The sequence below is a fragment of the Oncorhynchus keta genome, chromosome 5 (genome assembly GCF_023373465.1).
Source record: "Oncorhynchus keta strain PuntledgeMale-10-30-2019 chromosome 5, Oket_V2, whole genome shotgun sequence".
Classification (NCBI taxonomy): Eukaryota; Metazoa; Chordata; class Actinopteri; order Salmoniformes; family Salmonidae; genus Oncorhynchus; species Oncorhynchus keta.
In genome coordinates this window covers 27244821-27270736 of record NC_068425.1, presented here as the reverse complement: position 1 = coordinate 27270736, position 25916 = coordinate 27244821, and the positions used below count along the sequence as shown (strand labels likewise).

The window sequence follows — 25916 nt, the reverse complement described above, 5'->3', positions numbered from 1 at the left end:
TTTCTCTCTTTGTCCAACTAACTATACTGTCTTTGCTGAAAGTGTACAGCAGTGACAACAGAAGTCAGCGCAAAGTCTACTGTATTTGCACTAAGCAGTTTGCCTCTCGGCCACAGAGTGGCGGTAGAGCTGTGTGTATCCCGTTTCCTGTCGTGAGTGCACGTCCAACGCTGGATGTGAGGCCACAGTGAGCTGTCTCTTCCCACAGATCGAAGATGGCGGTGTCGGTGTTTCCCGGCGTGCGGCTCCTCTCTATCGGAGACGCAAACGGAGAAATACAGCGTCACTCCGAGCAGCAGCCTCTACGACTGGAGGTGAAAGCCACACAGGACGCGGCCCTGATCAACCTCTCCAACGGTGAGTGGACTTGAGACAGCTCTTCCATACCCCGGTTCGGCCTGGGCTCCTTGTTACCCTGGCGAACTTAGCCAGAGCTAAATGCTAAAAAGCTAGCCTAGCTAACCGATGCGAGTGCCTGGTCTTGCACGTGTGTGCGGGTTCCACTTCAAAACCGACTGGTTCCACCTATAGAATCCAACGTAATGGGGACTGTTGTTTTCGCTTATCGCTATTAGCTAGCTAGCTAACATAACTTAGTTAGCTAACGTTACTTCTCCAGCACCACGACAGCGCACACTGTTGTTAGCTTAGCTAACTATATGTGGTTAGCTTTAGCAAGCTTACTGCGCTCATTTCGTGGATTGTGCACCACGTTTTTTTATTTCCTATCTGTTTGTCTTGAGGACTATTCTTTAAAGTATTTATTTAATGCGAAGTAGTCTGTTTTAGCTCACACGAGACGTTTCCTGGACAGCAAGCTAAGTGTGACCAAGCACATTAGATACCTATCTACCCCTGTTTACTAATATCAACTTGCTAACAATTTAGCGCCAGATTGCCTTTCAATTATGCACTATCCTATCCCGCAGCTGAGCACTTTATCCAGCTCGCTACACATTGACGCAGATAGCCAAAGCTAATTGACATGTTAACGTGCTCTTTCATGTTTGCCCCATTAACAATAAGCTATCAGCCATACTACGCAATGGTTTGCCCTTAATGCCACGGAGTTCTAACAGTTAAAACAAACTGCGTCATATGAGCATTGCCCTCTTTATTAGCTAGTTAGATAGTTATGATAAAGCAAGATAACATTTGACCCTTTGAGATGGGTATCTTCAAAGTGTGTTTTGTTTTGGAACGTGGTCTTTGCGCACAGATCATACTAGTAGCGGTGCAAACAAGCAAGCTAACCCCGGTGGCTCCCGCGTACTACTTTATGGCAATCTAATCTACTGTAGGTGCCTAGCTGAGTGAATAAATATCGATAAACGAAATATATTTTTTTTAAACAGGCTAAATATGGGTCCTTGTGTTTCGATAAGATAAACCAGGCTCGTATTAGTTATTCATCTTTGTTCTCTCCTGAACAATAGCCAGCTAGTCCCCCACCTCCCTACTCCCCTGTCGATCACTTGTGTGCTCGCGCTGAGCGCTTGCAGCTTTTGTTACACGGTGAGGCACATATGGGATGTCCCTTTCAGGAAGCCGTGATATCCCTAGTTTTAATACAGTCAAGCTTGGGCTGTGGGGAAAGTAGAAATGTATGTGTGGCAGGATGTTTTTCAAGGTGTCCTATCAAAGTTTTCTGATATGTGTGATTGCCTGGTCCGGTCCATAGGCCCAACAGCCGTTTCCTCTTCCAAAATTCCCATGATGATGGAAGATAAACGTTTCCACACCAGGCAGGAATTAACTCCCGATTGAATTGCTACATAGAGCAGCACGACTGAGTCTAAAGTAATTCCACTTGGGAAAATAATCTCAGAGTCTTGCCACACAATCATTTTATTTCTGCTTTATTATAGACACAAAAGCACCTCAATCAAACACAGCACATTAGTAATGTCTGTCTATCGTGCTGGAATGGGTGTAATTACATTGTCCATGAGGGGCAATGCCTTGACCCAGCAAAAATAGCACAATTTTGCTCTTCACTTTGACAAGTGTCTATTATGACCTGACATTATCCTGTTAGAACATTGACATGCCTGTCATCTGGTTGTTACATATCTGTAACATGTCTATAGTGACAGTCCGTGTCCCCCATCTGTCATTGTCATTTCACACAATGTTCAGCTGTGGGCCTTGTAGACAGGCCAGGTCTAGTGGAGGGAGATGGTTGTAGCCTACATATTTTAAAGCATGCACTCTATCTCTCAGCCCTTGCATCGAACACACACTTGTTAAGCAACACACACACTCCCGCTCTCATATTTATCGCAGGTTAATCCGGTGTCAGTCGCTAGTTTGGTCTGTTAATAAAACATGTTGCATCTGGGTAATCTAAGTAACAGCGCTAGTCTTAATCCCATCACAACTGCTGGATTAAACCACAGATTATCTCACTGCCATGTAGGCACAGCACTAGACCTACCTTGCCAATATATTGCTTTCACAAATCCAGTCTTTAAAACTATGTCATCTTAATCATCCAGGGGTGTGTGTGAAATAGCTTCAATAGAAGAAATTACTGACTTTCCCTCGGCTAAAGGAGGTTAAAAATAGCTCTCTGCTTGCTGCTATGCATGAGATCCTATAATGCTAATTGAGTCAATAAAGCGCTGTGTGTGATCAGGCCAGTTCTGTTAGCATGTTGTTCTTCATGTTGTGTGACCTACGGTAAGCCACGTACTCCTGTGCCACACTTATTCGACGAATGACCTGTTGTAGGGGTGTTGCTGGGCCCTAACTATTGTATGACTCCTCTCACAGCAGAGGAGACATGTGTGTTCAAGTGTTCGGTCTCCAGGGACACCGAGTGCAGTCGCGTGGGGAAACAGTCGTTCATCATCACGCTGGGCTGCAACAGCGTCCTGCTACAGTTCACCTCACCTGCAGGTAGCTAACCCCCGGCAACCAACGCCACTCTTTCTCGGAGAATGCTGTCATTGTCTGTCTGTTTTTTCTGTCTGTCTTTGACTGCCTGCCAGTAGGCTATATATATCTGTCTCTGTCATTGACCCTCTGTCTCCTGTGTGTCTGTCTTTGACTCCCTGTCCTAGTGCACATGTTCTTGTCCTCATAAAGAGATTCTTATTGTTTCTCATACTTGTCTTGCCTCTGTCATCCTTGTGAACTGTTATAATTGGTTATTATTATTGTTTGTTTGATTTCTCCCCATTATGACTGGCTTAAGACCGTTTTATAACTTATGTCTGATTTGTCCTGCTTATAACGTGTTATGACGATCTCCTCAGAGTTCTCATCGTTCTATAACCTCCTGAAGAACTGCCGTGGCCACAGTGGAGAGCAGTCGGTCTTCAGCGACAGGACAGAGGAATCATCCGCAGTACAGTACTTCCAGGTGCACACGCAGAATCTGCCATGCATTGCAATAAATAATTTATTCCAACCTTTATTAGCTCAGTGACAATATTAAAACACCTCATGAAAAATAAGCTGTTCTGTCACTTTATTTTCCTCTCACTCCCTTGTTCTCTCTCTCTCTCCTTCGCTCCTCCAGTTCTATGGCTACCTCTCCCAGCAGCAGAATATGATGCAGGACTACGTCAGGACAGGAACCTATCAGAGGGCCATCCTCCAGAACCACACTGACTTCAAGGACAAGGTACTGATGCACTGTCCTGGGACTTAAATATAGCTTGTTCTGAATTGAGTCCTTTGCTGTATTTGAAACTAAACTGTTGTTTAATTGGTTTGGGCAGTAGACACTGCTGGATTTCATTGATGTCTTTATCGGGGAAGAATTAGAGTCCATTCCCCTCTCTCTCTCTAGGTGGTGTTGGATGTGGGCTGTGGTTCAGGGATTCTGTCATTCTTTGCTGCTCAGGCTGGGGCCAGGAAGGTCTACGCTGTGGAGGCCAGCACCATGGCCCAGCATGCAGAGGTAACAGACACACTAAACTATGCTGAAATTAAGTGACCTATATATTTTCAATTAACTGCACTTTTTCTGGCCCGCAAATTGATTTTGACAAACTAATCAAAGCCCTCGAGCTGAAAGGTTTGCCACCCCTGCTCTAACCCTATCCTCTTCTTGACATGCTATGTAGCCATTAATCTGGCAGATGTATCAGTCTCACTCTAATACACACACACACACTAACCCTCCACTAGGTCCGGGTGCCCTCTAACCCTCTGGTGTCCCCTCCACTAGGTCCTGGTGAACACTAACCCTCTGGTGTCCCCTCCACTAGGTCCTGGTGAACACTAACCCTCTGGTGTCCCTCCCCACTAGGTCCTGGTGAACACTAACCCTCTGGTGTCCCCCCCACGAGGTCCTGGTGAACTGTAACCCTCTGGTGTCCCCTCCACTAGGTCCAGGAACACTAACCCTCTGGTGTCCCCCCCCACTAGGTCCTGGTGAACACTAACCCTCTGGTGTGTCCCCCCACTAGGTCCTGGTGAACACTAACCCTCTGGTGTCCCCCCCCACTAGGTCCTGGTGAACACTAATCCTCTGGTTTCCCCTCCACTGGGTCCTGGTGAACACTAACCCTCTGGTGTCCCCCCACTAGGTCCTGGTGAACACTAACCCTCTGGTGTCCCCCCACTAGGTCCTGGTGAACTCTAACCCTCTGGTGTCCCCTCCACTAGGTCCTGGTGAACACTAACCCTCTGGTGTCCCCCCCACTAGGTCCTGGTGAACACTAACCCTCTGGTGTCCCCCCACTAGGTCCTGGTGAACACTAACCCTCTGGTGCCCCCCACTAGGTCCTGGTGAACACTAACCCTCTGGTGTCCCCCCCCCCCCACTAGGACCTGGTGAACACTAACCCTCTGGTGTGTCCCCCCCCACTAGGTCCTGGTGAACACTAACCCTCTGGTGTGTCCCCCACAAGGTCCTGGTGAACTGTAACCCTCTGGTGTCCCCTCCACTAGGTCCTGGTGAACACTAGCCCTCTGGTTTCCCCTCCACTAGGTCCTGGTGAACACTAACCCTCTGGTTTCCCCTCCACTAGGTCCCGGTGAACACTAATCCTCTGGTGTCCCCTCCACTAGGTCCCGGTGAACACTAACCCTCTGGTGTCCCCCCCACGAGGTCCTGGTGAACTGTAACCCTCTGGTGTCCCCTCCACTAGGTCCTGAGGAACACTAACCCTCTGGTGTCCCCCCACTCTGTCCTGGTGAACACTAACCCTCTGGTGTCCCCCCACTAGGTCCTGGTGAACACTAACCCTCTGGTGTCCCCCCCCCACTAGGTCCTGGTGAACTCTAACCCTCTGGTGTCCCCTCCACTAGGTCCTGGTGAACACTAACCCTCTGGTGTCCCCTCCACTAGGTCCCGGTGAACACTAATCCTCTGGTGTCCCCTCCACTAGGTCCTGGTGAACACTAACCCTCTGGTGTGTGTGTCCCCCCCTCCACTAGGTCCTGGTCAACACTAATCCTCTGGTGTGTGTGTGTCCCCCCACTAGGTCCTGGTGAACACTAACCCTCTGGTGTCCCCCCCACTAGGTCCTGGTGAACACTAACCGTCTGGGGGACCGTGTGGTGGTGATCCCTGGTAAAGTAGAGGAGGTTACGCTACCTGAGCAGGTGGACATCATCATCTCAGAGCCCATGGGCTACATGCTCTTCAACGAGAGGATGCTGGAGAGCTACCTCCACGCCAAGAAGTTCCTCAAGCCTAGTGGTGAGACAGGGGGAAGGTTGGAGGGAGAGCATAGAAAGGGGTAGAGTAGGGGGGGAAGGAGAAAGGGAGAAAATTTCAAATGGTCTAAAGATTATTTTGAAGCCCAAGCAGTAAATAATATTCTACATTTTAAAACTGAGAGACATATTCATCGTGACTAGCCACTGGTGATTGTACCATCATTAACTGACTTCATGTGTGTCTCAGGTAAAATGTTCCCCACCATCGGTGACGTGCACCTGGCCCCCTTCACAGACGAACAGCTCTACATGGAGCAGTTCACCAAGGCCAACTTCTGGTGAGTAGGAGGGGAGGGAGGAGAGAAACTGAGTAGGAGGGGAGGGAGGAGAGAAACTGGGAGTAGGAGGGGAGGGAGGAGAGAAACTGGGAGTAGGAGGGGAGGGAGGAGAGAAACTGAGTAGGAGGGGAGGGAGGAGAGAAACTGGGAGTAGGAGGGGAGGGAGGAGAGAAACTGGGAGTAGGGGGGAGGAGGAGAGAAACTGAGTAGGAGGGGAGGGAGGAGAGAAACTGAGTAGGAGGGGAGGGAGGAGAGAAACTGGGAGTAGGAGGGGAGGGAGGAGAGAAACTGGGAGTAGGAGGGGAGGGAGGAGAGAAACTGGGAGTAGGAGGGGAGGGAGGAGAGAAACTGGGAGTAGGAGGGGAGGGAGGAGAGAAACTGAGTAGGGGGGGAGGGAGGAGAGAAACTGAGTAGGAGGGGAGGGAGGAGAGAAACTGAGTAGGAGGGGAGGGAGGAGAGAAACTGAGTAGGAGGGGAGGGAGGAGAGAAACTGAGTAGGAGGGGAGGGAGGAGAGAAACTGAGTAGGAGGGGAGGGAGGAGAGAAACGGGGAGTAGGAGGGGAGGGAGGAGAGAAACGGGGAGGAGGAGGGGAGGGAGGAGAGAAACGGGGAGTAGGAGGGGAGGGAAGAGAGAAACGGGGAGTAGGAGGGGAGGGAAGAGAGAAACTGGGGAGGAGAGAAACTGAGTAGGAGGGGAGGGAGGAGAGAAACTGGAGTAGGGGGAGGGAGGAGAGAAACTGAGTAGGGGGAGGGAGGAGAGAAACTGAGTAGGGGGGAGGGAGGAGAGAAACGGGGAGTAGGAGGGGGAGGGAAGAGGGAGAAAGAGTAGGAGGGGAGGGAGGAGAGAAACGGGGAGGAGGGGAGGAGGGAAGAGAGAAACGGGGAGTAGGAGGGGAGGGAGAGAGAAACGGGGAGTAGGAGGGGAGGGAGGAGAGAAACGGGGAGTAGGAGGGGAGGGAGGAGAGAAACGGGGAGTAGGAGGGGAGGGAGGAGAGAAACGGGAGTAGGAGGGGGAGGGAGGAGAGAAACGGGGAGTAGGAGGGGAGGGAGAGAGAAACGGGGAGGGAGGAGGGGAGGGAAGAGAGAAACGGGGAGTAGGAGGAGGAGGGGAAACGAGAAAGGGGGAAACGGGGGAGGGAGGAGAGAAAACGGGGAGTAGGAGGAGGGAGGAGAGAAACGGGGAGTAGGAGGGGAGGGAGGAGAGAAACGGGGAGGGAGGGAGGGAGGAGAGAAACGGGGAGTAGGAGGGGAGGAGGAGAGAAACGGGGAGTAGGGGGGGAGGGAGGAGAGAAACTGAGTAGGAGGGGAGGGAGGAGAGAAACGGGGGGAGTAGGAGGGGAGGGAAGAGAGAAACTGAGTAGGAGGGGAGGGAGGAGAGAAACTGAGTAGGAGGGGAGGGAGGAGAGAAACTGAGTAGGGGGAGGGAGGAGAGAAACTGAGTAGGAGGGGAGGGAGGAGAGAAACTGAGTAGGAGGGGAGGGAGGAGAGAAACTGAGTAGGAGGGGAGGGAGGAGAGAAACTGAGTAGGAGGGGAGGGAGGAGAGAAACGGGGAGTAGGAGGGGAGGGAAGAGAGAAACTGAGTAGGAGGGGAGGGAGGAGAGAAACGGGGAGTAGGAGGGGAGGGAAGAGAGAAACGGGGAGTAGGAGGGGAGGGAAGAGAGAAACGGGGGGGGGTAGGAGGGGAGGGAGGAGAGAAACTGGGGAGTAGGAGGGGAGGGAGGAGAGAAACTGAGTAGGGGGGAGGGAGGGAGAGAAACTGAGTAGGAGGGAGGGAGGAGAGAAACTGGGAGTAGGGGGAGGGAGGAGAGAAACGGGGAGTAGGAGGGGAGGAGGGAGAGAAACTGGTAGGAGGAGGAGGAGAGAGAACGGGGAGTAGGAGGGGAGGGAAGAGAGAAACGGGGAGTAGGAGGGAGGAGAGAAACGGGGAGTAGGAGGGGAGGGAGGAGAGAAACGGGGAGTAGGAGGAGGGAGGAGAGAAACGGGGAGTAGGAGGGGAGGGAGGAGAGAAACGGGGAGTAGGAGGGGAGGGAGGAGAGAAACGGGGAGTAGGAGGGGAGAGAAACGGGGAGTAGGAGGGGGGAGGAGAGAAACGGGAGGAGGGGAGGAGGAAACGGAGTAGGAGGGGAGGGAGGGGAGAAACGGGGAGTAGGAGGGGAGGGAGGAGAGAAACGGGGAGTAGGAGGGGAGGGAGGAGAGAAACGGGGAGTAGGAGGGGGGGAGGAGAGAAACGGGGAGGGGAGGAGGGGTAGGAGGAGGGAGGGAGGAGAGAAACGGGGAGTAGGAGGGGAGGGAGGAGAGAAACGGGGAGTAGGGGGAGGGAGGAGAGAAACGGGGAGTAGGAGGGGAGGGAGGAGAGAAACGGGGAGTAGGAGGGGAGGGAGGAGAGAAACGGGGAGTAGGAGGGGGAGGAGAGAAAACGGGGAGTAGGAGGGGAGGGAGGAGAGAAACGGGGAGTAGGAGGGGAGGGAGGAGAGAAACGGGAGTAGGAGGGGGGAGGAGAGAAACGGGGAGTAGGAGGAGGGAAGGAGAAACGGAGTAGGAGGGGAGTAGGAGGGGAGGGAGGAGAGAAACGGGGAGTAGGAGGGGAGGGAGGAGAGAAACGGGGAGTAGGAGAGGGAGGGAGGAGAGAAACGGGGGAGTAGGAGGGGAGAAGAGGGGAGAAGGGGGAGTAGGAGGGGAGGGAGGAGAGAAACGGGGAGTAGGAGGGGAGGGAGGAGAGAAACGGGAGTAGGAGGGGAGGGAGGAGAGAAACGGGGAGTAGGAGGGGAGGGAGGAGAGAAACGGGAGTAGGAGGGGAGGGAGGAGAGAAACGGGGTAGTAGGGAGGAGGGAGGAGAGAAACGGGGAGTAGGGGGGGAGGAGAGAAACGGGGAGTAGGAGGGGAGGGAGGGAGAAACGGGGAGGGGAGTAGGAGGGGAGGGAGGAGAGAAACGGGGAGGGGGAGGAGGGGAGGGAGGCGAGAAACGGGGAGTAGGAGGGGAGGGAGGGAGAAACGGGGGGAGTAGGAGGGGAGGGAGGAGAGAAACGGGGAGTAGGAGGGGAGGGAGGAGAGAAGCGGGGAGTAGGAGGGGAGGGAGGAGAGAAACTGGGAGTAGGAGGAGGGAGGAGAGAAACTGGGAGTAGGAGGGGAGGGAGGAGAGAAACTGGGAGTAGGAGGGGAGGGAGGAGAGAAACTGGGAGTAGGAGGGGAGGGAGGAGAGAAACGGGGAGTAGGAGGGGAGGGAGGAGAGAAACGGGGAGTAGGAGGGGAGGGAGGAGAGAAACGGGGAGTAGGAGGGGAGGGAGGAGAGAAACGGGGAGTAGGAGGGGAGGGAGGAGAGAAACGGGGAGTAGGAGGGGAGGGAGGAGAGAAACGGGGAGTAGGAGGGGAGGGAGGAGAGAAACGGGGAGTAGGAGGGGAGGGAGGAGAGAAACGGGGAGTAGGAGGGGAGGGAGGAGAGAAACGGGGAGTAGGAGGGAGGGAGGAGGAGGGGAGGGAGGAGAGAAACGGGGAGGAGGAGGGGAGGGAGGGGAGTAGGAGGGGAGGGAGGAGAGAAACGGGGAGTAGGAGGGGAGGGAGGAGAGAAACGGGGAGTAGGAGGGGAGGGAGGAGAGAAGGTGGGAGGAGGAGGGGGAGGGAGGAGAGAAACGGGGAGTAGGAGGGGAGGGAGGAGAGAAACGGGGAGTAGGAGGGGAGGGAGGAGAGAAACGGGGAGTAGGAGGGGAGGGAGGGGAGTAGGAGGGGAGGGAGGAGAGAAACGGGGAGTAGGAGGGGGAGGGAGGAGAGAAACGGGGAGTAGGAGGGGAGGGAGGAGAGAAACGGGGAGTAGGAGGGGAGGGAGGAGAGAAACGGGGAGTAGGAGGGGAGGGAGGAGAGAAACGGGGAGTGGGAGGAAGGATGGGGTTGGAGGGACAGAGGGGGAAGTGGCAAGAGAAGAAGCTCTGGGAGTAGAAGCAGTGAATGTACAGAGATATCAGTCACTTTTCATTGGGCTGCTGTAGTTGATGGGATTGAGTTGATGATGATTCTCTCTCACTCCCTCATTCAGGTACCAGCCTTCCTTCCATGGTGTGGACCTCTCAGCCCTGCGAGGAGCAGCGGTGGATGAGTACTTTCGCCAGCCCATTGTGGTACGTAGAATTCTCAGTTGTATGTCAGACTCTTGAACACCTATCTTCTGACATTGCCTGCCCCGCACACCATGTCGGTTAAAGCGATACCCCCCCCCCAGATGATTGGGGTGCAGGGATGCGGTTAACTAGGAAATGTATATGGGAGGGGTGTTTTTTTTATTTTTTTATATATATATATTTTATTTTTGCATTTTCCAGTTAAGAACATTCAAAACAAAAGGGAAAAGATATTAGACAACGATAGGACAAAGTGACAGTAACAGACGAACGTAACAAAAATTAATTATAATTATAGTTATATAAACAAACATACAATAATAAAATATAAAAATTAAAATAAAAAAATAACCGAGACATTGGATCACCTGCCGTAGGCTACATATTATACATTACGTGTGAAACATTATGTGAGGATTATATATAGATTCAATCAATGAGATGTGGGGGGAGATTCTCCATATAGTCAATAAAAGGTTGCCAAATTCTGTCAAATGTCTTTAACTTATTCCTCAAGCAGTAAATGATTTTCTCCAAAGGGATACAACTATTAACTTCCGAAAGCCACATTGCAACTGGCAGGGAGGAATCCAATTTCCATTTCAAGGCAATTCATTTCTTGGCAATCGCAAGCAATATTTCTGTTAGCTTTATAGTATGGCTTTGCCTAAGATTGGTGTTAGTAAAGTTACCCAGTAGACAGACCTCCGGGTCTAAAGGGAATGCAACCCCGTGAATTGAGGATATGGTATCGCATACCCCTGCCAGAAACCGTGTAGTTTTGAACACTGCCAAGTGGAATGGAGGAATGTTCCTTCATCTGAGCCACATCTAAAACATAGGGAGGAGATATCTGGGTTGAACCTGTGCAGTCTAGATGGAGTGATATAGAGCTGATGGAGGAAATTAAACTGGATCAGTCTGTATCTGGAGTTCAATGTGGATGTAACCCCATCCCTGCATAGGTCACTCCATAGATCCTCATCAAGATCAATACCCAGATCTCTCTCCCATCTAAGTCGGGGTTTATCTAGCCCAGGCAGTGTTAGTCCTGACATAAGAGCATTGTAAACACGGGAAATGGTCTTGAACAGTGGTTGGTCTGCGTGGCAGAGTTGTTCAATAGGTGACATCTTAGGTAGGTTCCATTGTCCCTTGAGAGTCACCCTAATAAAGTTTCGTAGTTGTAGGTAGCTAAAGAAGTCCCTGTTAGGCAAGTGGTATTTCTGTTTCAGCTGATCAAAAGACATAAGAACTCCTTCCTCGTAACAATGTTCCAGAAGAGTGATCCCCTTATCAGACCATGGTCCAAAGTTACTATTCTGTAAAAACATAGGGATCAATCTATTGTATTCCATAAAGGGGTTTTAGGGGAAAGGAATCCCCCTCGTCCGAACAGCTCATGCAGTTTGCACCATGCCAGGACAGAATGTATGATTAAAGGGTTGTCTGTGATGGTTTTTATAGATTTTCTGTCCCATTTGTAAAACAAATCTGCCCCAGTGTCATCATTTACCTCAAGCTTTTCAATGTTCAACCATGAGGGAGAGGGACCATTGTCAAATCTCTGAGCCAGAAACCTAGACTGTGCAGCCCAGTAAGTAGTACATTCTAAAATTGGGGAGGTTTAAGCCCCCTTGACTGTAAATCAAGGGTCAGTTTATCCAGGCCAACCCTAGGGGTTTTGCCGTGCCAGATAAACCGTCTGGTCAGCTTGTCGAGAGAGGAAAAAAATGCTGCGGGAACAGGGATAGGGAGAGATTGAAACAGATATAGAAACCTGGGCAGGACATTCATTTTAATTACATTGATTCTACCCAGTAGAGTGAGAGGTAGGTCCATCCATTTACAAAGGTCAACCTCCACCTTTTGCAACAAACTGGCCAGATTGAGTTTATAGAGGTTGTTCAGATTACCATCCACCATTATGCCCAAATATGTGAAGCCCATAGGAGACCATCTAAAAGGAAACTTGTGCTTGATGGTATGATGGTCAAAGACAGACAACGGTAAGATTTCACTTTTATCAAGATTGACCTTATATCCAGAGAAAGAACTATAACACTGTAGTAGGATCTGCAAGTGAGAGAGGGAGTGTTCTGGGTTTGTTAGGAATAAGACAAGGTCGTCCGCAAAGAGTGATAATTTATGGGTATGGGGGCCCACCTCGAAGCCATGTATGTCAGGGCACGTTCTAATAGCCTCAGCCAACGGTTCGATGGCGAGGGCAAAGAGGTGGGGGCTAATTGGGCAACCTTGTCTGTTCCCCCTATAGAGGGGGAAAGAGGAGGAAGTAATCCCATTGGTAGCAATCCTAGCTTTAGGAGATTTGTAGAGTGATTTTTATCAAATTTACAAACACGGTACCTAAACCGAACTTTTCCAAGACGCGAAAGAGGTAAGGCCATTCAACCCTATCAAAGGCCTTTTCAGTGTCGAGGGAGACTGCGACACCAGGTATTTTGTTTTTGTTAGCAAGGTGAATTATATCAAAGAACCTTCTGAGATTATTGGAGGACAATCTATTAATTATGAAGCCAGTCTGATCTGGGTTGACCAACAGGGAAGACATGACTCCAGTCTCTTCGATAGCATCTTGGTGACCAGTTTACAATCTGTGTTATTAAGGAGAGAGATTGGTCTATAGGAGGCTCACTTTAGCGGGTTTTTCCCTTTCTTGTGGATTACAGTAATCACTGCTTGAGAGAAGGACTCTGGAAAGCAGTTGTCTTCTGGCTTTTTTAAGTACCTCCATAAGGTAGGGGACCAACAGCTCCCTAAATTCTTTATAGAACTCTGGAGGGAAGCCATCCTCCCCAGGAGATTTATTAGAAGGTAAGGATTTAATGGCCTCCAACAATTCAGGGACTGAGAAGTGTTCAGGGCATGGGAGGTTGAGAGAGGAGAGAAAGGAGTCTATCTCTGATAGATCATCGCTTGATTGGGAAGTGTAGAGGTCTTCATAGTATTTCTTAAAATTTCAGTATTATCTCTTTAAGAGTTTCTAGGCAATCACCACCTTCCGGAGACACCTGAAACCCCACCTCTTCAAGGAATACCTAGATATCCTTCTTTCCCCCAACAAGATTTAGATGCAGTTTTCCACTGGTTGTCATAGGTGTTTGCACCAATTTGTAAGTCGCTCTGGATAAGAGCGTCTGCCTTAAATGTAAATGTAAATGATTAATTGTCCTCTTACATTCCTCTGCTTTCAGTTGCCATGCCAATACTTTGAGCTTTCTCTCCAAGCTCATAATAACGCTGTTTTGATTTAGTGATGGCCCTCTCAGCTTGATATGTGTTCAGAATATTATATTTAAGTGTTTTATTTACCAAAAGCCTGTATAGATCTTTAGTCGGGCCTCTTTGGTAGGTTTTCTCTAGCTCGGAGATTTCAGATTCAAGGGCACTCAGTTCCGCACCGTGTTTTTTCTTCAGCCTTTTAGTATAGGAAATAATCTGTCCCCTCAGATAGGCCTTCAATGTGTCCCAAAGAATGAAGCTGTCAGGAGCAGGGGGTTTGTTTGTCAAAGTAAAAATATTGATCTGCTCTTTGATGAATGCACAAAATTCAGGTTGCTTTAGAAGTGTAGAATTTAGTCTCCATCTATATGTTCCATTTACCTTGGTAGGAATGGAGATTGATAATACCAGAGGAGAATGGTCACTAAGCAATCTGGGGAGATACTCGACATCTAACACTCTATGAAACAGTTGTGTCGAAAGTAAAAAGTTATCTATGCGTGTGTGTGTCTTGTGTGGGTGTGAATAAAAAGAGTAGTCCCTATCCTGTGGGTGCAACTGTCTCCAGATGTCTAGTAAATTGAGATCTTTCATGAATGACATGGTGAGCTTGCCGGCTTTGGTAAGAAGTGAGGGTTTATAAGAAGACCTATCAAGAACTGTATCTAAGCAAAAATTAAAATCTCCTCCAACCAGTAGCCATCCTGGTGGTGCTTGAGCAACCTGAAGGAAGACATTCTGAATAAGAATATGGTCATCGAAGTTAGGAGCATAAATATTCAATAGGGTCCAAGACTCTGAAAACATATGCCCCTGCACCAAAATAAACCTGCCAGAGGGATCAGAGATGGTGTTGTTGACGCAGAAGGGGATGTGTCTACTTATCAAAATTACCCATTCCCACTTCAATTTCTTGTGTTCACTGGCTGTAAGATGTGTTTCTTGTAAAAACACAATGTCTGCCTTTAATTTCTTAAGGTATGTATAGACTCTTTTCCTTTTAATCGGGCTGTTAAGACCTTTTACGTTGAATGTGACATATTTTAGTGGATTAAGCATAGGTTGGCTTTCAAATATGTAACTGAATAGAAATCTATCATATGCAGATAATTAGGAAATGTTTCAACTTTGGTTTGAGAACAAAAGTGACCTGTGTGTCTCTTTAAGAAGGAAACAATAAACATAGAAAAGGGGGATACATTTTTTTTTTTTTATCCCACCCACCCCGATTGTCAGACTAGAACAACAGTCCCAACAATCAAACATGAATACACTTGTAGAGATACGTTGCTGCTCGCTTTCCATCTTGCTCTTACTAGCTAAACCTTGGCGTAAACTAAAACCTGCGAGCTCTCTAAATTGAAAACAAACGTTGTGAATAGATATTTATGGCTGAATATTTACTGCCCACGGTAAGGGCTGCTTGAGTCTCTTTACGAAAGATTAACATAAATGAGGGGGAAAGCAGTGGGCCTAAACCCACTTATTGCTTCGCCCAGTATATATGGACTAAACCAAAATATACTCTCCTGTAAATGTAATAGAACTCACCCCGGGAAGATACGGTTAGTTGAAAATGTACAAATCAATTAAAGTGACCGGGAGATACCATCAGTTCAATCCGGATAAGAGAAAACAAACAAACTGCATTTTATCCCCCAGAGAGACCGTCCTGGCTCAGACTCAGACGTTGCTCAGTTCTTTGAGAAAAGTGTGCACTTCTCCCGGTGTGTTGAAGAGATGGCTTCGGCCTTTGTACTGAACTTTCATCCTCGCAGGGTGGATGAGGTAGCCGGTGATGTTCTTCTCCTTCAGTGCTTTGGCGGCAGGTCTGAACTGCTTGCGGCGTCTGGCGAGGTCCGCGCTCATATCCGGGAAAAGGCTGACCCTCTTCCCATCGATGGCGATGTCCCCTTTGGCTCTTGCGAGTTGCAGTATCTTCTCTCTGTCTTGGAAACGGGGGAACCTGATCAGGACGGCTCGTGGGAGCTCATCTGGCCGGGGTTTCGGCGCTGATGTTCTGTGGGCGCGTTCGATTTCCAGCGGCTTGGTGAAGTTGATTATGCCTCGGACCTCCGGGATCCATTGAGTGAAGAAACGGACCGGGTCACGGCCCTCGCTGTCCTCTTTCAATCCCACCACACGGATATTACTACGTCTACTCTGGTTCTCCATCTGATCTACTTTGTTTTTGAGGTAGGCATTGTCCTTTTGCAGTTGTGTCAAGACCTGGTCATGTCTAGCGATGGTATCTTCAACTGTGCGAATGCGCAGCTCTGCCTCAGTCGTTCTCAAAAGGAGATCATTCATGGAGGATTTGAGGTCGTCAATGGAAGAATGGAGTTCAGCCGATTTCTTATCGATTTTCAGAGAAAGACCTCTGTTACCATCCTGAATTTCCCGGAGGAGAGTAGCCAGCATGTCGGCAGGCTCGCAAGAGGCTGCTGAGAGCAACAGTCTGGAACTGTCGTCTTGAGTTATGAGGGCTAATGCTAATCTTGCTCGCTGTAGCGTTATCGTTATCTTGGGAATCAACAACGTTTTGGTCGTCCTTCTTGCCTCTCGGTCGGAGGTCCATGGCTCTTTGGGAAGGTAAGTACTTGACAATTTATCAGCCGGTGTTAGAATATTGTTTCAACGTTGTTATTTAGGTAAAAATGGAATAACTTTGAAGAGCTCGGTTTGTCAACGTCTGCTCAGCTCCGCGGCATCACGTGTCTCATGGGAGGGGTGTTTAAGGCCTGAAATAGTCAGGGGGTATGTGGGGACGAGCTGTTTGTGGAAAATTGGGTTGCATAGTACGGACTGGCCTGTGTGTTTGTTTATGTCTTAAGGGTGGTACATGAGGTGTGTGTGTTTATGGGCAAATGCTGATGCAGGATAGGAGATGGACTGTATGGGAGTGTGTGTTTGTGGTAGAAGATACCACCGTCACACTGTGTGTGTTATGACGGCTGGGATAAATAAGTTAGAAGCGGTCTGCATTTAGGATCCCAATGTTTTCGCCCAGTCCAGCTCCCCCAGTCTAACACCACAGAACCAACAGTGAGATTTCAACAGCACTATCACTGCTCATAATGGGTATTCATTGAATTCATCTCAACCCTTTTTATCACACACAGCGACACACACCGACACATACACATCATTTTCCAGCGGTAGTAAGCTGGGTAGGCCTCCTCCGTGCCTACTCTGTTACTCTGCTGGGCGAGCCGGGCCCGGCCGGAGGGCCTGATTCTGGGTACAGCCTCTGTTGTAGATCATTCAATTAAGGCATAGACCGTCTCCGTACCCACTCTAGCCAATGCTGCCGTAAAAAATGTCTACCTCACTGGGACTTACCTGGATACTCTTGCTTCCCTCTTCCCCGTCTCTCTCCTTCCTCTTTTTTCTTTCCCTCCACCTCTCAGGACACATTTGATATCCGTATCTTGATGGCCAAGTCTGTCAAATACACAGTCAACTTCCTGGAGGCCAAAGAGGAGGATTTGTACAGGTCTGTGTGCCGTCTGTCTGTGTCTGTTATTCCCTCATATATTTATTATTGAATTGTTATTCATAGATTGAGTTGAGAATTGAGATGCGTAGATACATGTTACTGAATGTAGGGATGTCCTACTTCTCTAATATGGGCCTACTTCCGATTTTGAATTTTCTACATCAGCAAAAATACTACATAATTCCTTCTAGTGTCTAAAAATAACCTTAAAGCAGCAATCAGCAGTAGTAACGATAACGAAGCGAATTCCCCGTCCTTTATGTAAAAAGCGGAGGGATGGGGTTGGAGAAATGTAACCACTCTCAAATTCATAGACTGAGCTATGGATGCAAGGACTGACCATCCATGATATCAACATTATAGTTTCAACCATGTTTTGACGATATATATTGTTTACATTTACGTTGTTTACAAACATTGGAGTAAAACAAACTTATATTTTGGGTTCTGATGGGGTACGGGCGTTGAACTAAGCTCATGAGGTATTTATAAGTTATATTCTTCAAGACTTAATGGGTATATCTCATTAATTTATAAGTCCAAAAAATGGATGTAGCAACAGCTGATTGCCCCTTTAACTAGACTAACGCTTATCCCACTCTTCTCTCTTTCCCTCTCTCTTCCCTTCTCTCGCTCTCTCTTTCAGGATAGAGATTCCCTTTAAGTTCCATATGATGCACTCAGGGCTGGTGCACGGCCTGGCCTTCTGGTTCGACGTAGCGTTCATGGGATCAATGTAAGTTGGCCTGAGCTGCCATAACCAGGACTGAAGTGTGTGTGGTCAGGAGTAAAATCACTTGATCCAGGACTCCTGACCTACATGGATCCTGACTACAGCTATACCGTCACTTTCCTTTTTCTTTCATCACTTGGTTTTTCTCACAGACATTGTAATAAACACAAAGACAGAAAGCGGCTACAACTTAAAAGCAATACAATATAGTACAATACATTCACTATAGAAACATTTCACAATAAGTTGTAAAGGGCTGTTCCTACTGAATATCTGACCATGCTTGTACAGTAGTAGGATGACGCTGATTGAACCTTAAAGTATTCTGACCTCTAATCCCCCCCCTCTCTGCAGGGTGACAGTGTGGCTCTCTACAGCCCCCACAGAGCCCCTGACCCACTGGTACCAGGTCCGCTGTCTGCTCCAGTCACCTCTCTTCACCAAGGCAGGAGACACACTTTCCGGCACAGCGCTGCTCATCGCCAACAAGAGGTGAGAGACTGTAGAGGGATCTACTGGGAGTCTGTTGGGGAGGGGAGGCTTTGGTGTTAGTATGTTGCCATTTACCTCTAGACCCAGGCTTGTGTTACATGACAATTCTAAATGAAGTAGGTGATATACACTGAGCTCCAAAGGTATTTGGACAGCGACAATTATAAAGAAAATTGCCTCATACAATGACTATGGGGATGAAGTGCAGACTGTCAGCTTTAATTTAATTTTCATCCATATCAGGTGAACCATTTAGAAATAGGTTCCAATTATTTTGTGCCCAATTTAAATTAATGGAAACTAATGAATTATCATTTTTGAGTCACTTTTATTGTAAATAACAATATAATGTTTCTAAATACTGTGGATGCTACCATGATTACATATATTCCTGAATGAATGGTAAATAATTGGTGAGGAAGTTAGTGTAACCTCATGCTAACCTCTCACCACTACAATAACAGGGGAGGTTAGCATTTGGTGGGGTGGGGGGTCGTGGATGATATTTGTGCGTCTGCAACCTCATGTATCAAAACAACAAAATGTCTCACTGCCTCTACTTTTGGAGTTCACTGCCTCAATACTTTTGGAGTTCACTGCCTCAATACTTTTGGAGCTCACTGCCTCAATACTTTTGGAGTTCACTGCCTCAATACTTTTGGAGCTCACTGCCTCAATACTTTTGGAGCTCACTGCCTCAATACTTTTGGAGCTCACTGCCTCAATACTTTTGGAGCTCACTGCCTTAACTTTTGGAGCTACCCAGTGCATTGGGAAAGTATTCAGATCCCTTGACTTTTTCTACATTTTGTGAGGTTATAGTCTTACTCTAAAATGTATTAAATAAATAAAATCCTCAGCAATTTACACACACATAACGACAAAGCGAAAACAAGTTTGTAGAAATGTTTGCAAATGTATTTAAAATACATGAACTTACCTTATTTACTTAAGTATTCAGACCCTTTGCTATGAGACTGGAAATTGAGCTAAGGTGCATCCTGTTTCCATTGATCATCCTTGAGCTGTTACAACTTGATTGGAGTCCACCTGTGATAAATTAGATTAATTGGACATGATTTGGAAAGGCACACACCTGTCTATATAAGGTCCCACAGCTGACAGTGCATGTGAAAGCAAAAACCAAGCAATGAGGTCGAAGGAATTGTTGGGAAACTCCGAGACAGGATAGTGTCGAGGCACAGATCTGGAGAAGGGTGCCAAAACATTTCTGCACCATTGAAGGTCCCCAAAGAACACAGTGGCCTCCAGCATTCTTAAATTGGAAGAAGTTTGGAACCACCAAGACTCTTTCTTACTGGAGCTGCCCTCCCGGCCAAGCTGAGCAATCTGGGGAGAAGGGCCTTGGTCAGGGAGGTGACCAAGAACCCGATGATCACTCTGACAGAGCTCCAGAGTTCATCTGTAGAGATGGGAGAACCTTCCAGAAGGACAACCATCTCTGCAGCACTCCACCAATCATGCCTTAATGGTAGAGTGGCCAGATGGAATGCACATGACAGCCTGCTTGGAGTTTGCCAAAAGGCACCTAAAGGACTCTCAGACCATGAGAAACAAAATTCTCTGGTCTGATGAAACCAAGATTGAACTCTTTGGCCCGAATGCCAAGTGTCACATCTGGTGGAAACCTGGCACCATCCCTACGTCCCTAGCATGGTGATGGCAGCATCATGCTGTGGGGATGTTTTTCAGAGGCAGGGACTGGGAGACTAGTTAGGTTCGAGGCAAAATGAACAAAGCAAAGTTCAGAGAGATCCTTGATGAAAACCAGCTGTAGAGCACTCAGGCGAAGGTTCACCTTCCAACAGGACAACAACTCTAAGCACACCGCCAAGACAATGCAGACGTGGCTTCGGGACAAGTCTTTGAATAACCTTGAGTGGCCAGCCAGAGTCCGGACTTTAACCCGATCAAACATGTTTGGAGAGACCAGAAAATCGTATCAAATTGTATTTGTCACATGCGCCAAATTCAACAGGTGTAGACCTTACTGTGAAATGCATACTTACAAGCCCTTGACCAACAATCCAGTTAAGAAAATGCCAATAAAAAAGTATGCCATAAGAATAACTAATAATAAAAGAACAGCAGTAAATAACAATGGCTATATACAGGGGGTACCTGTGTCAAGGTAATTGAGGTAATATGTACATGTAGGTAGAGTTATTAACCTTAGTTATTAACCCATCCCGGATCCGGTATATTTGTCATCAGCAACGCTGAATAGCATAGCGCAACAGTCAACAAATATTACTAGAAAATTTTCATATTCATGAAATCACAAGTGAAATATAGCGAAACACAGCATAGCCTTTTGTTAATCACCCTGTTGTCTCAGATTTTGAAATGATGCTTTACAGCAAAAGCAATACAAGTGTTTGTGTAAGTTTATCGATAGCCCAGCATAGCATTATGTACACTTAGCATCAGGAAGCTTGGTCACCAATCAGAAAAGCAATCAAATGAATTGTTTACCTTTGATGAGCTTTGGATGTTTTCACTCACGAGACTCCCAGTTAGACAGCAAATGTTCCTTTTGTTCCATAAAGATATTTTTATATCCAAATACCTCCGTTAGTTTGATGCGTTATGCAGAGGAATCCACCGGAAATAGCAGTCACGACAACGCAGGCAAGAATTCCAAATTATATCCATAATATCGACAGAAACATGGCAAATGTTTTTTATAATCAATCCTCAAGGTGTTTTTAAAATATCTATTCGATAATATATCAACCGGGACAGTTGGCTTTTCACTAGGACCGGGAGGAAAAATGGCTACCTCTCTGTGATGCGCAGAGGGGGGAGGGCAATAAAAATAGTCTAGGTAGCCATTTGATTAGCTGTTCAGGAGTCTTATGGCTTGGGGGTAGAAGCTGCTTCGAAGCCTCTTGGACCTAGACTTGGCGCTTCGGTACCGCTTGCCGTGCGGTATCTGAGAGAACAGTCTGACTAGGGTGGCAGGAGTCTTTGACAATTTTTAGGGCCTTCCTCTGACACTGCCTGGTATAGAGATCCTGGATGGCAGGAAGCTTGGCCCCAGTGATGTACTGGGCCGTACGTACTACCCTCTGTAGTGCCGTGTGGTCGGAGGCCAGGCAGTTGCCATACCAGGCAGTGATGCAACCCGACAGGATGCTCTCGATGGTGCAGCTTGTAGAACCTTTTGAGGATCTGAGGACCCATGACAAATCTTTTCAGCCTCCTGAGGGGAAATGGGTTTTGTCATGCCCTCTTCACGACTTCCTTGGTGGGCTTAGACCATGTTAGTTTGGTGATGTGGATGCCAAGGAACTTGAAGCTCTCAACCTGCTCCACTACAGCCCCGTCGATGAGAATGGGGGTGTGCTCAGTCCTCCTTTTCCTGTAGTCCACAATCATCTCCTTTCTCTTGATCACATCGAGGGAGAGGTTGTTCTTCTTGCACCGCACGGTCAGGTCTCTGACCTCCTTATAGGCTGTCTCAACGTTGTCGGTGATCAGGCCTACCTCTGTTGTCATCGGCAAACTTAATGATGGTGTTGGAGTCGTGCCTGGCCGTGCAGTCATGAGTGAACGGAGTACAGGAGGGGACTGAGCACGCACCCCTGAGGGGCCCCCATGTTGAGGATCAGCGTGGTGGATGTGTTGTTTCCTGCCCTTACCACCTGGGGGCGGCCCGTAAGGAAGTCCGGGATCCAGTTGCAGAGAGAGGTGTTTAGTCCCAGGGTCCTGAGCTTAGTGATGAGCTTTGAGGGCACTATGTGTTGAATGCTGCGCTGTAGTCAATGAATAACATTCTCACATAGGTGTTCCTTTTGTCCAGGTGGGAATGGGCAGTGTGGAGTGCAATAGAGATTGTATCATCTGTGGATTTTTTGGTGCGGTATGCAAATGGCATCGATGTGAGACATGACCAGCCTTTCAAAGCATTTCATGGCTACAGATGTGAGTGCTACGGGTCGCTAGTCATTTAGGCAGGTTACCTTAGTGTTCTTGGGCACAGGGACTATGGTGGTCTGCTGTGCAGCAACGCTCCCCATCCAACCTGACAGAGCTTGAGAGGATCTGCAGAGAAGAATGGGAGAAACACCCCAAATACAGGTGTGCCAAGCTTGTAGCGTCCTACCCAAGAAGACTAGGCTATAATTGCTGCCAAAGGTGCTTCAACAAAGTACTTAGTAAAGGATTTAAATACTTATGAAAATGTTATATTTCAGTTTTTTTAAATAATATAAATCAGGAAACTACAAACTTGTTTTTGCTTTTGAGGTATTGTGTTTAGATTGGGGCGGTAGCGTAGCCTAGTGGTTAGAGCGTTGGACTAGTAACCGGAAGGTTGCGAGTTCAAACCCCCGAGCTGACAAGGTACAAATCTGTCATTCTGCCCCTGAACACTGTTCCCAGGCCGTCATTGAAAATAAGAATGTGTTCTTAACTGACTTGCCTGGTTAAATAAAGGTAAAATACAAATAAAAAGATTGAGGGATTTAAAAAATAAAATAACAATAAATGTTTAAAATTATGTAATAAAATGTGGAAAACGTCGAGGGGTCTGAATACCTTCCGAAAGCACTGTGTATATGTGTATTACAGATGTGTGCTTGCTGAATCTGTGCTTCTCTGTCTGTCTGTGTTAATCTATCCACCTCCATTCTCACCTACTCCCATACCAACCCCCGGCTCTCCTCCCATACCAATCCCTGGCTCTCTTCCCTCCTCACAGACAAAGCTACGACATCAGTATTGTTGCCCAAGTGGACCAGACAGGCTCCAAGTCCAGCAACCTCCTGGACTTGAAGAACCCCTTTTTCAGGTGAGTTGGTCTGTTCCGCTGCCCTCGGCCTGTGCCATTCAGGATAACGAGGGGGGAAGGGGAGCTCCCTCTCATGGCGTGTATGTTGTTGTGTGTGTGTGTGTGTGTTTTTGTAGGTACACAGGCAGCACCCCCACCCCCCCTCCTGGGTCGCACTACACCTCCCCCTCTGAGACCATGTGGAACACTGGGGGGGCCTACAGCATGAGCCAGGGCATGGCTGTGTCAGGTAAATACACACACATAGAGGACACTGGTAGAGGACACACAGAGGACATACCCACACACACTGCATGGGGCAGAACCCACACACACACACTGCATGAGGCAGAACACTGCTGTGTCAGATAAATGCACAGACGATACACACAATCTGACACATGATAGCATCATCAAGCAAAAGTATCCATACAACATCATGACTAAATGTCTTACTAAACTGTAGGGATATCACAGAATAGATCAGGCTGACAGAGCAGCTGATAGATGGGGGATGCATGCTCTCTCTGAGGGGAAAACGGTGTGTGAGAGAGAAAGGATGCTAATGTTCTGCTGTGCTTTATTCCCATTTCGCTCCCTTTCTCTCCCCATCTCTCTCGTTCTCTCTCCTCCCCATCTCACTCTCTTCCCCGTCTCACCCTTTCATCTCTCTCTCTCTCTCTCAGGGATGCCTACAGCCTATGACCTCAGTACAGTCATGGGCAGCGGCTCGACGGTGTCCCACAACAACCTCATCCCCCTCGGTAGGATACTACGGACTGATGGGCTGACAGACAAGCACAGACCGTGTGACTGACTGACTGTGTGTGTTTGCACGTTTGTGTGTGCGTTAATACACAGTCTCACTATTTCCTCTGCTCCCGCCCTCAGTGAACACAGGGATAGTGAATCACACCCACTCCAGGATGGGCTCCATCATGAGCACCGGAATCGTCCAGGGTACGTCTCTTTATACACTATACAAGGGTTTCCTAAAATTATTTAAATAACGAACTCCTCAAATTTTGATTCTTTGAACCAGCTATGTAGTGCTAGGGCGAAAACCAAAATGTGCACCTGGGGGCTGTGACATAGTTGGCCCACAACCAATCAAGGGAAGGTGATAACACTTTCTCCCTCCCTCCCACCCCCCCAATCTCTCCAGGAGCTTCTACTGGCCAATCAGGTCCTAGCAGCAGCAGCAGCTCTAACCAACAGCAGCAGCATTATCCCGTCACCAACCAGTTCACCATGGGGGGACCCGCCATCTCCATGGCCTCTCCCATGGCCATCCCTAGCAACACCATGCATTATGGGAGTTAAGACCTCGTCACCCTTCACCTCCGAATCCCTGCATGACCTCTACTAGCCCCTCCCCCTGACCGACCAGAACCAGAATACCAAAACCAGTGCTGTCGTGTTGTCCCTTCAGCACCTTCCTTTCTCCTTTACTGTCCATCTCTCTATCACTGGAGTTATTCTCATATCCGTCCCTCCCCGCCGCTCTCTCCGCTTTGAGAGCTGTTCCCCATCTCCCCCCCTCTCATCATCGTGCAGCAGCTATGATATCACCAGTCCAGCCAGAGGGTGGCAGCACCTCTACGTTCAACTGACAGACTGATCAGCACAAAGAATTGGCAGTTTTTCTGAATGGAGAGCTGAGCTGAACTGAACTTTGTTTGACTGGACCTTTTTATGCTTTACAGACACATGTACACCTACACATACACATTGAACACAGAGACTTTTGCTGCAAAAAATAACTCATTGCACGACTGTACAGCAGGTATCATCTCCTTTATCCAGGTTCCCTCCCTTTTGGACATTTCGCCTCCCCTAGTGCCAGTGTGATGCCCCACCCTTCACCCTCTACCAAACACACACCCAACCCAATCCACTACAGCCAGTCGCTATCCCCCCTCCCCCTATCGCTGGATTGGATGTCCCCCACTACAGATCTGCACTGAAAGGACAGAGGGCTTTCCTGTACAGTAGAACACTATGAACACCCCTCACTGATGCCATTTTGTTTTCATATCGAGGTACTTCTCCACCTGCCTGTAGAGCCTCTCTCCTTAAACGGCCCCATTCCAGAGCGATAGCTAGCTCCCCCCAAGGTGTTTGTCTGGTAGCCTAGGTCTACTGGGCTAAAGACTATCTCAAAAGACACCCTATTCCATATACAGTGCTCTACTTTTGACGAGAGCCACATGGACAAATGAAGTGCACTGTATAGGGACTAGGGTGTCATTTGAGACGTAGCCTAGATGTCAGTGTGTAGGACGTGATCTTGAAGAACATCAACTCTGATTGAGGTGTGTTGTCCAAAGCCAATGAGCTTCGAGGACACTGCAGCAGACCCGGCCCCCCACTCCACTTCATAGCCAATCAGGATTGCAGTGAGCCGATGGTATTGGTGGAAGCAGGATGAACCCACAGACTGACAGTATGGACCAAGGACACTGATGTCGGCCGTTGGAGCAGCTGTATCCTAGTTTACATTCTTCCCCGGTTTCCTTTAAGACTGCGGTTCAGACTGAGGTGGGGAGTTCGGAGGTACCTCTTTCCCTCCTCACTACCTATGATATCCAGACTCTAACATATCTAAACCTCTCCTCCCGCCTTTCCCGGGCAAGTCGATTGCCCAACCTTCATACAAAGACTTAATGGACATGTATGCATTGCTTCCAGTCACAATTTGTGGACTGAGTTTAAATTTTGATTTAGCAAGTTTTATGAAGAGAAAATGTCTTGCTAGTTTGTAGGGTTAACTTTTCAGTTGTCTTTATTTGTTTCACAGAAAAGCAACAAACAAAAAACAAGTATAAAAGGAGTAAATTAAATGTTGGTGGAGAAGTCCCCAAAAAAATCTTTGGATCGGGTCTTATAATTAACTTGAGATATTAGTTAGAATTTCAACACCAATGTTGTGATAGTTGCTAGCTTAGCATTCAAACACTACTTTTCTCTGGGACCTCTTGATGGAAAGTGCATCAGGAAGACTATTGTGCCGCCCCCTGTTTGTATTGCTCAAGGTAAGAAATTGCCCCTGATCTAGGATCATATTTTCCTAACCAAAACCAGCAG

At 48.1% G+C, this 25916-nt stretch overlaps 1 protein-coding gene across 2 annotated transcripts; it reads left to right on the top strand.

Annotated features, from left to right (window-relative positions):
* The first annotated feature begins 130 nt into the window (after positions 1 to 130).
* On the top strand, positions 131 to 25700 carry LOC118382175 (histone-arginine methyltransferase CARM1). Of its 2 annotated transcripts, none has more exons than XM_052519341.1 (16): positions 131 to 357; positions 2779 to 2901; positions 3261 to 3367; positions 3527 to 3631; positions 3800 to 3910; positions 5482 to 5659; positions 5867 to 5957; positions 9986 to 10067; positions 16721 to 16806; positions 17456 to 17545; positions 17897 to 18034; positions 22761 to 22850; positions 22967 to 23079; positions 23516 to 23593; positions 23721 to 23789; positions 23995 to 25700. In XM_052519341.1, the coding sequence occupies exons 1-16, from the start codon at positions 216 to 218 to the stop codon at positions 24150 to 24152; spliced, it is 1761 nt and encodes a 586-aa protein (XP_052375301.1). In that variant the 5' UTR covers positions 131 to 215; the 3' UTR covers positions 24153 to 25700. The 2 variants fall into 2 exon arrangements, with proteins under 2 accessions (XP_052375301.1, XP_052375300.1); XM_052519340.1 differs by having other exon boundaries at positions 132 to 357; positions 2776 to 2901.
* Positions 25701 to 25916: the final 216 nt, after the last annotated feature.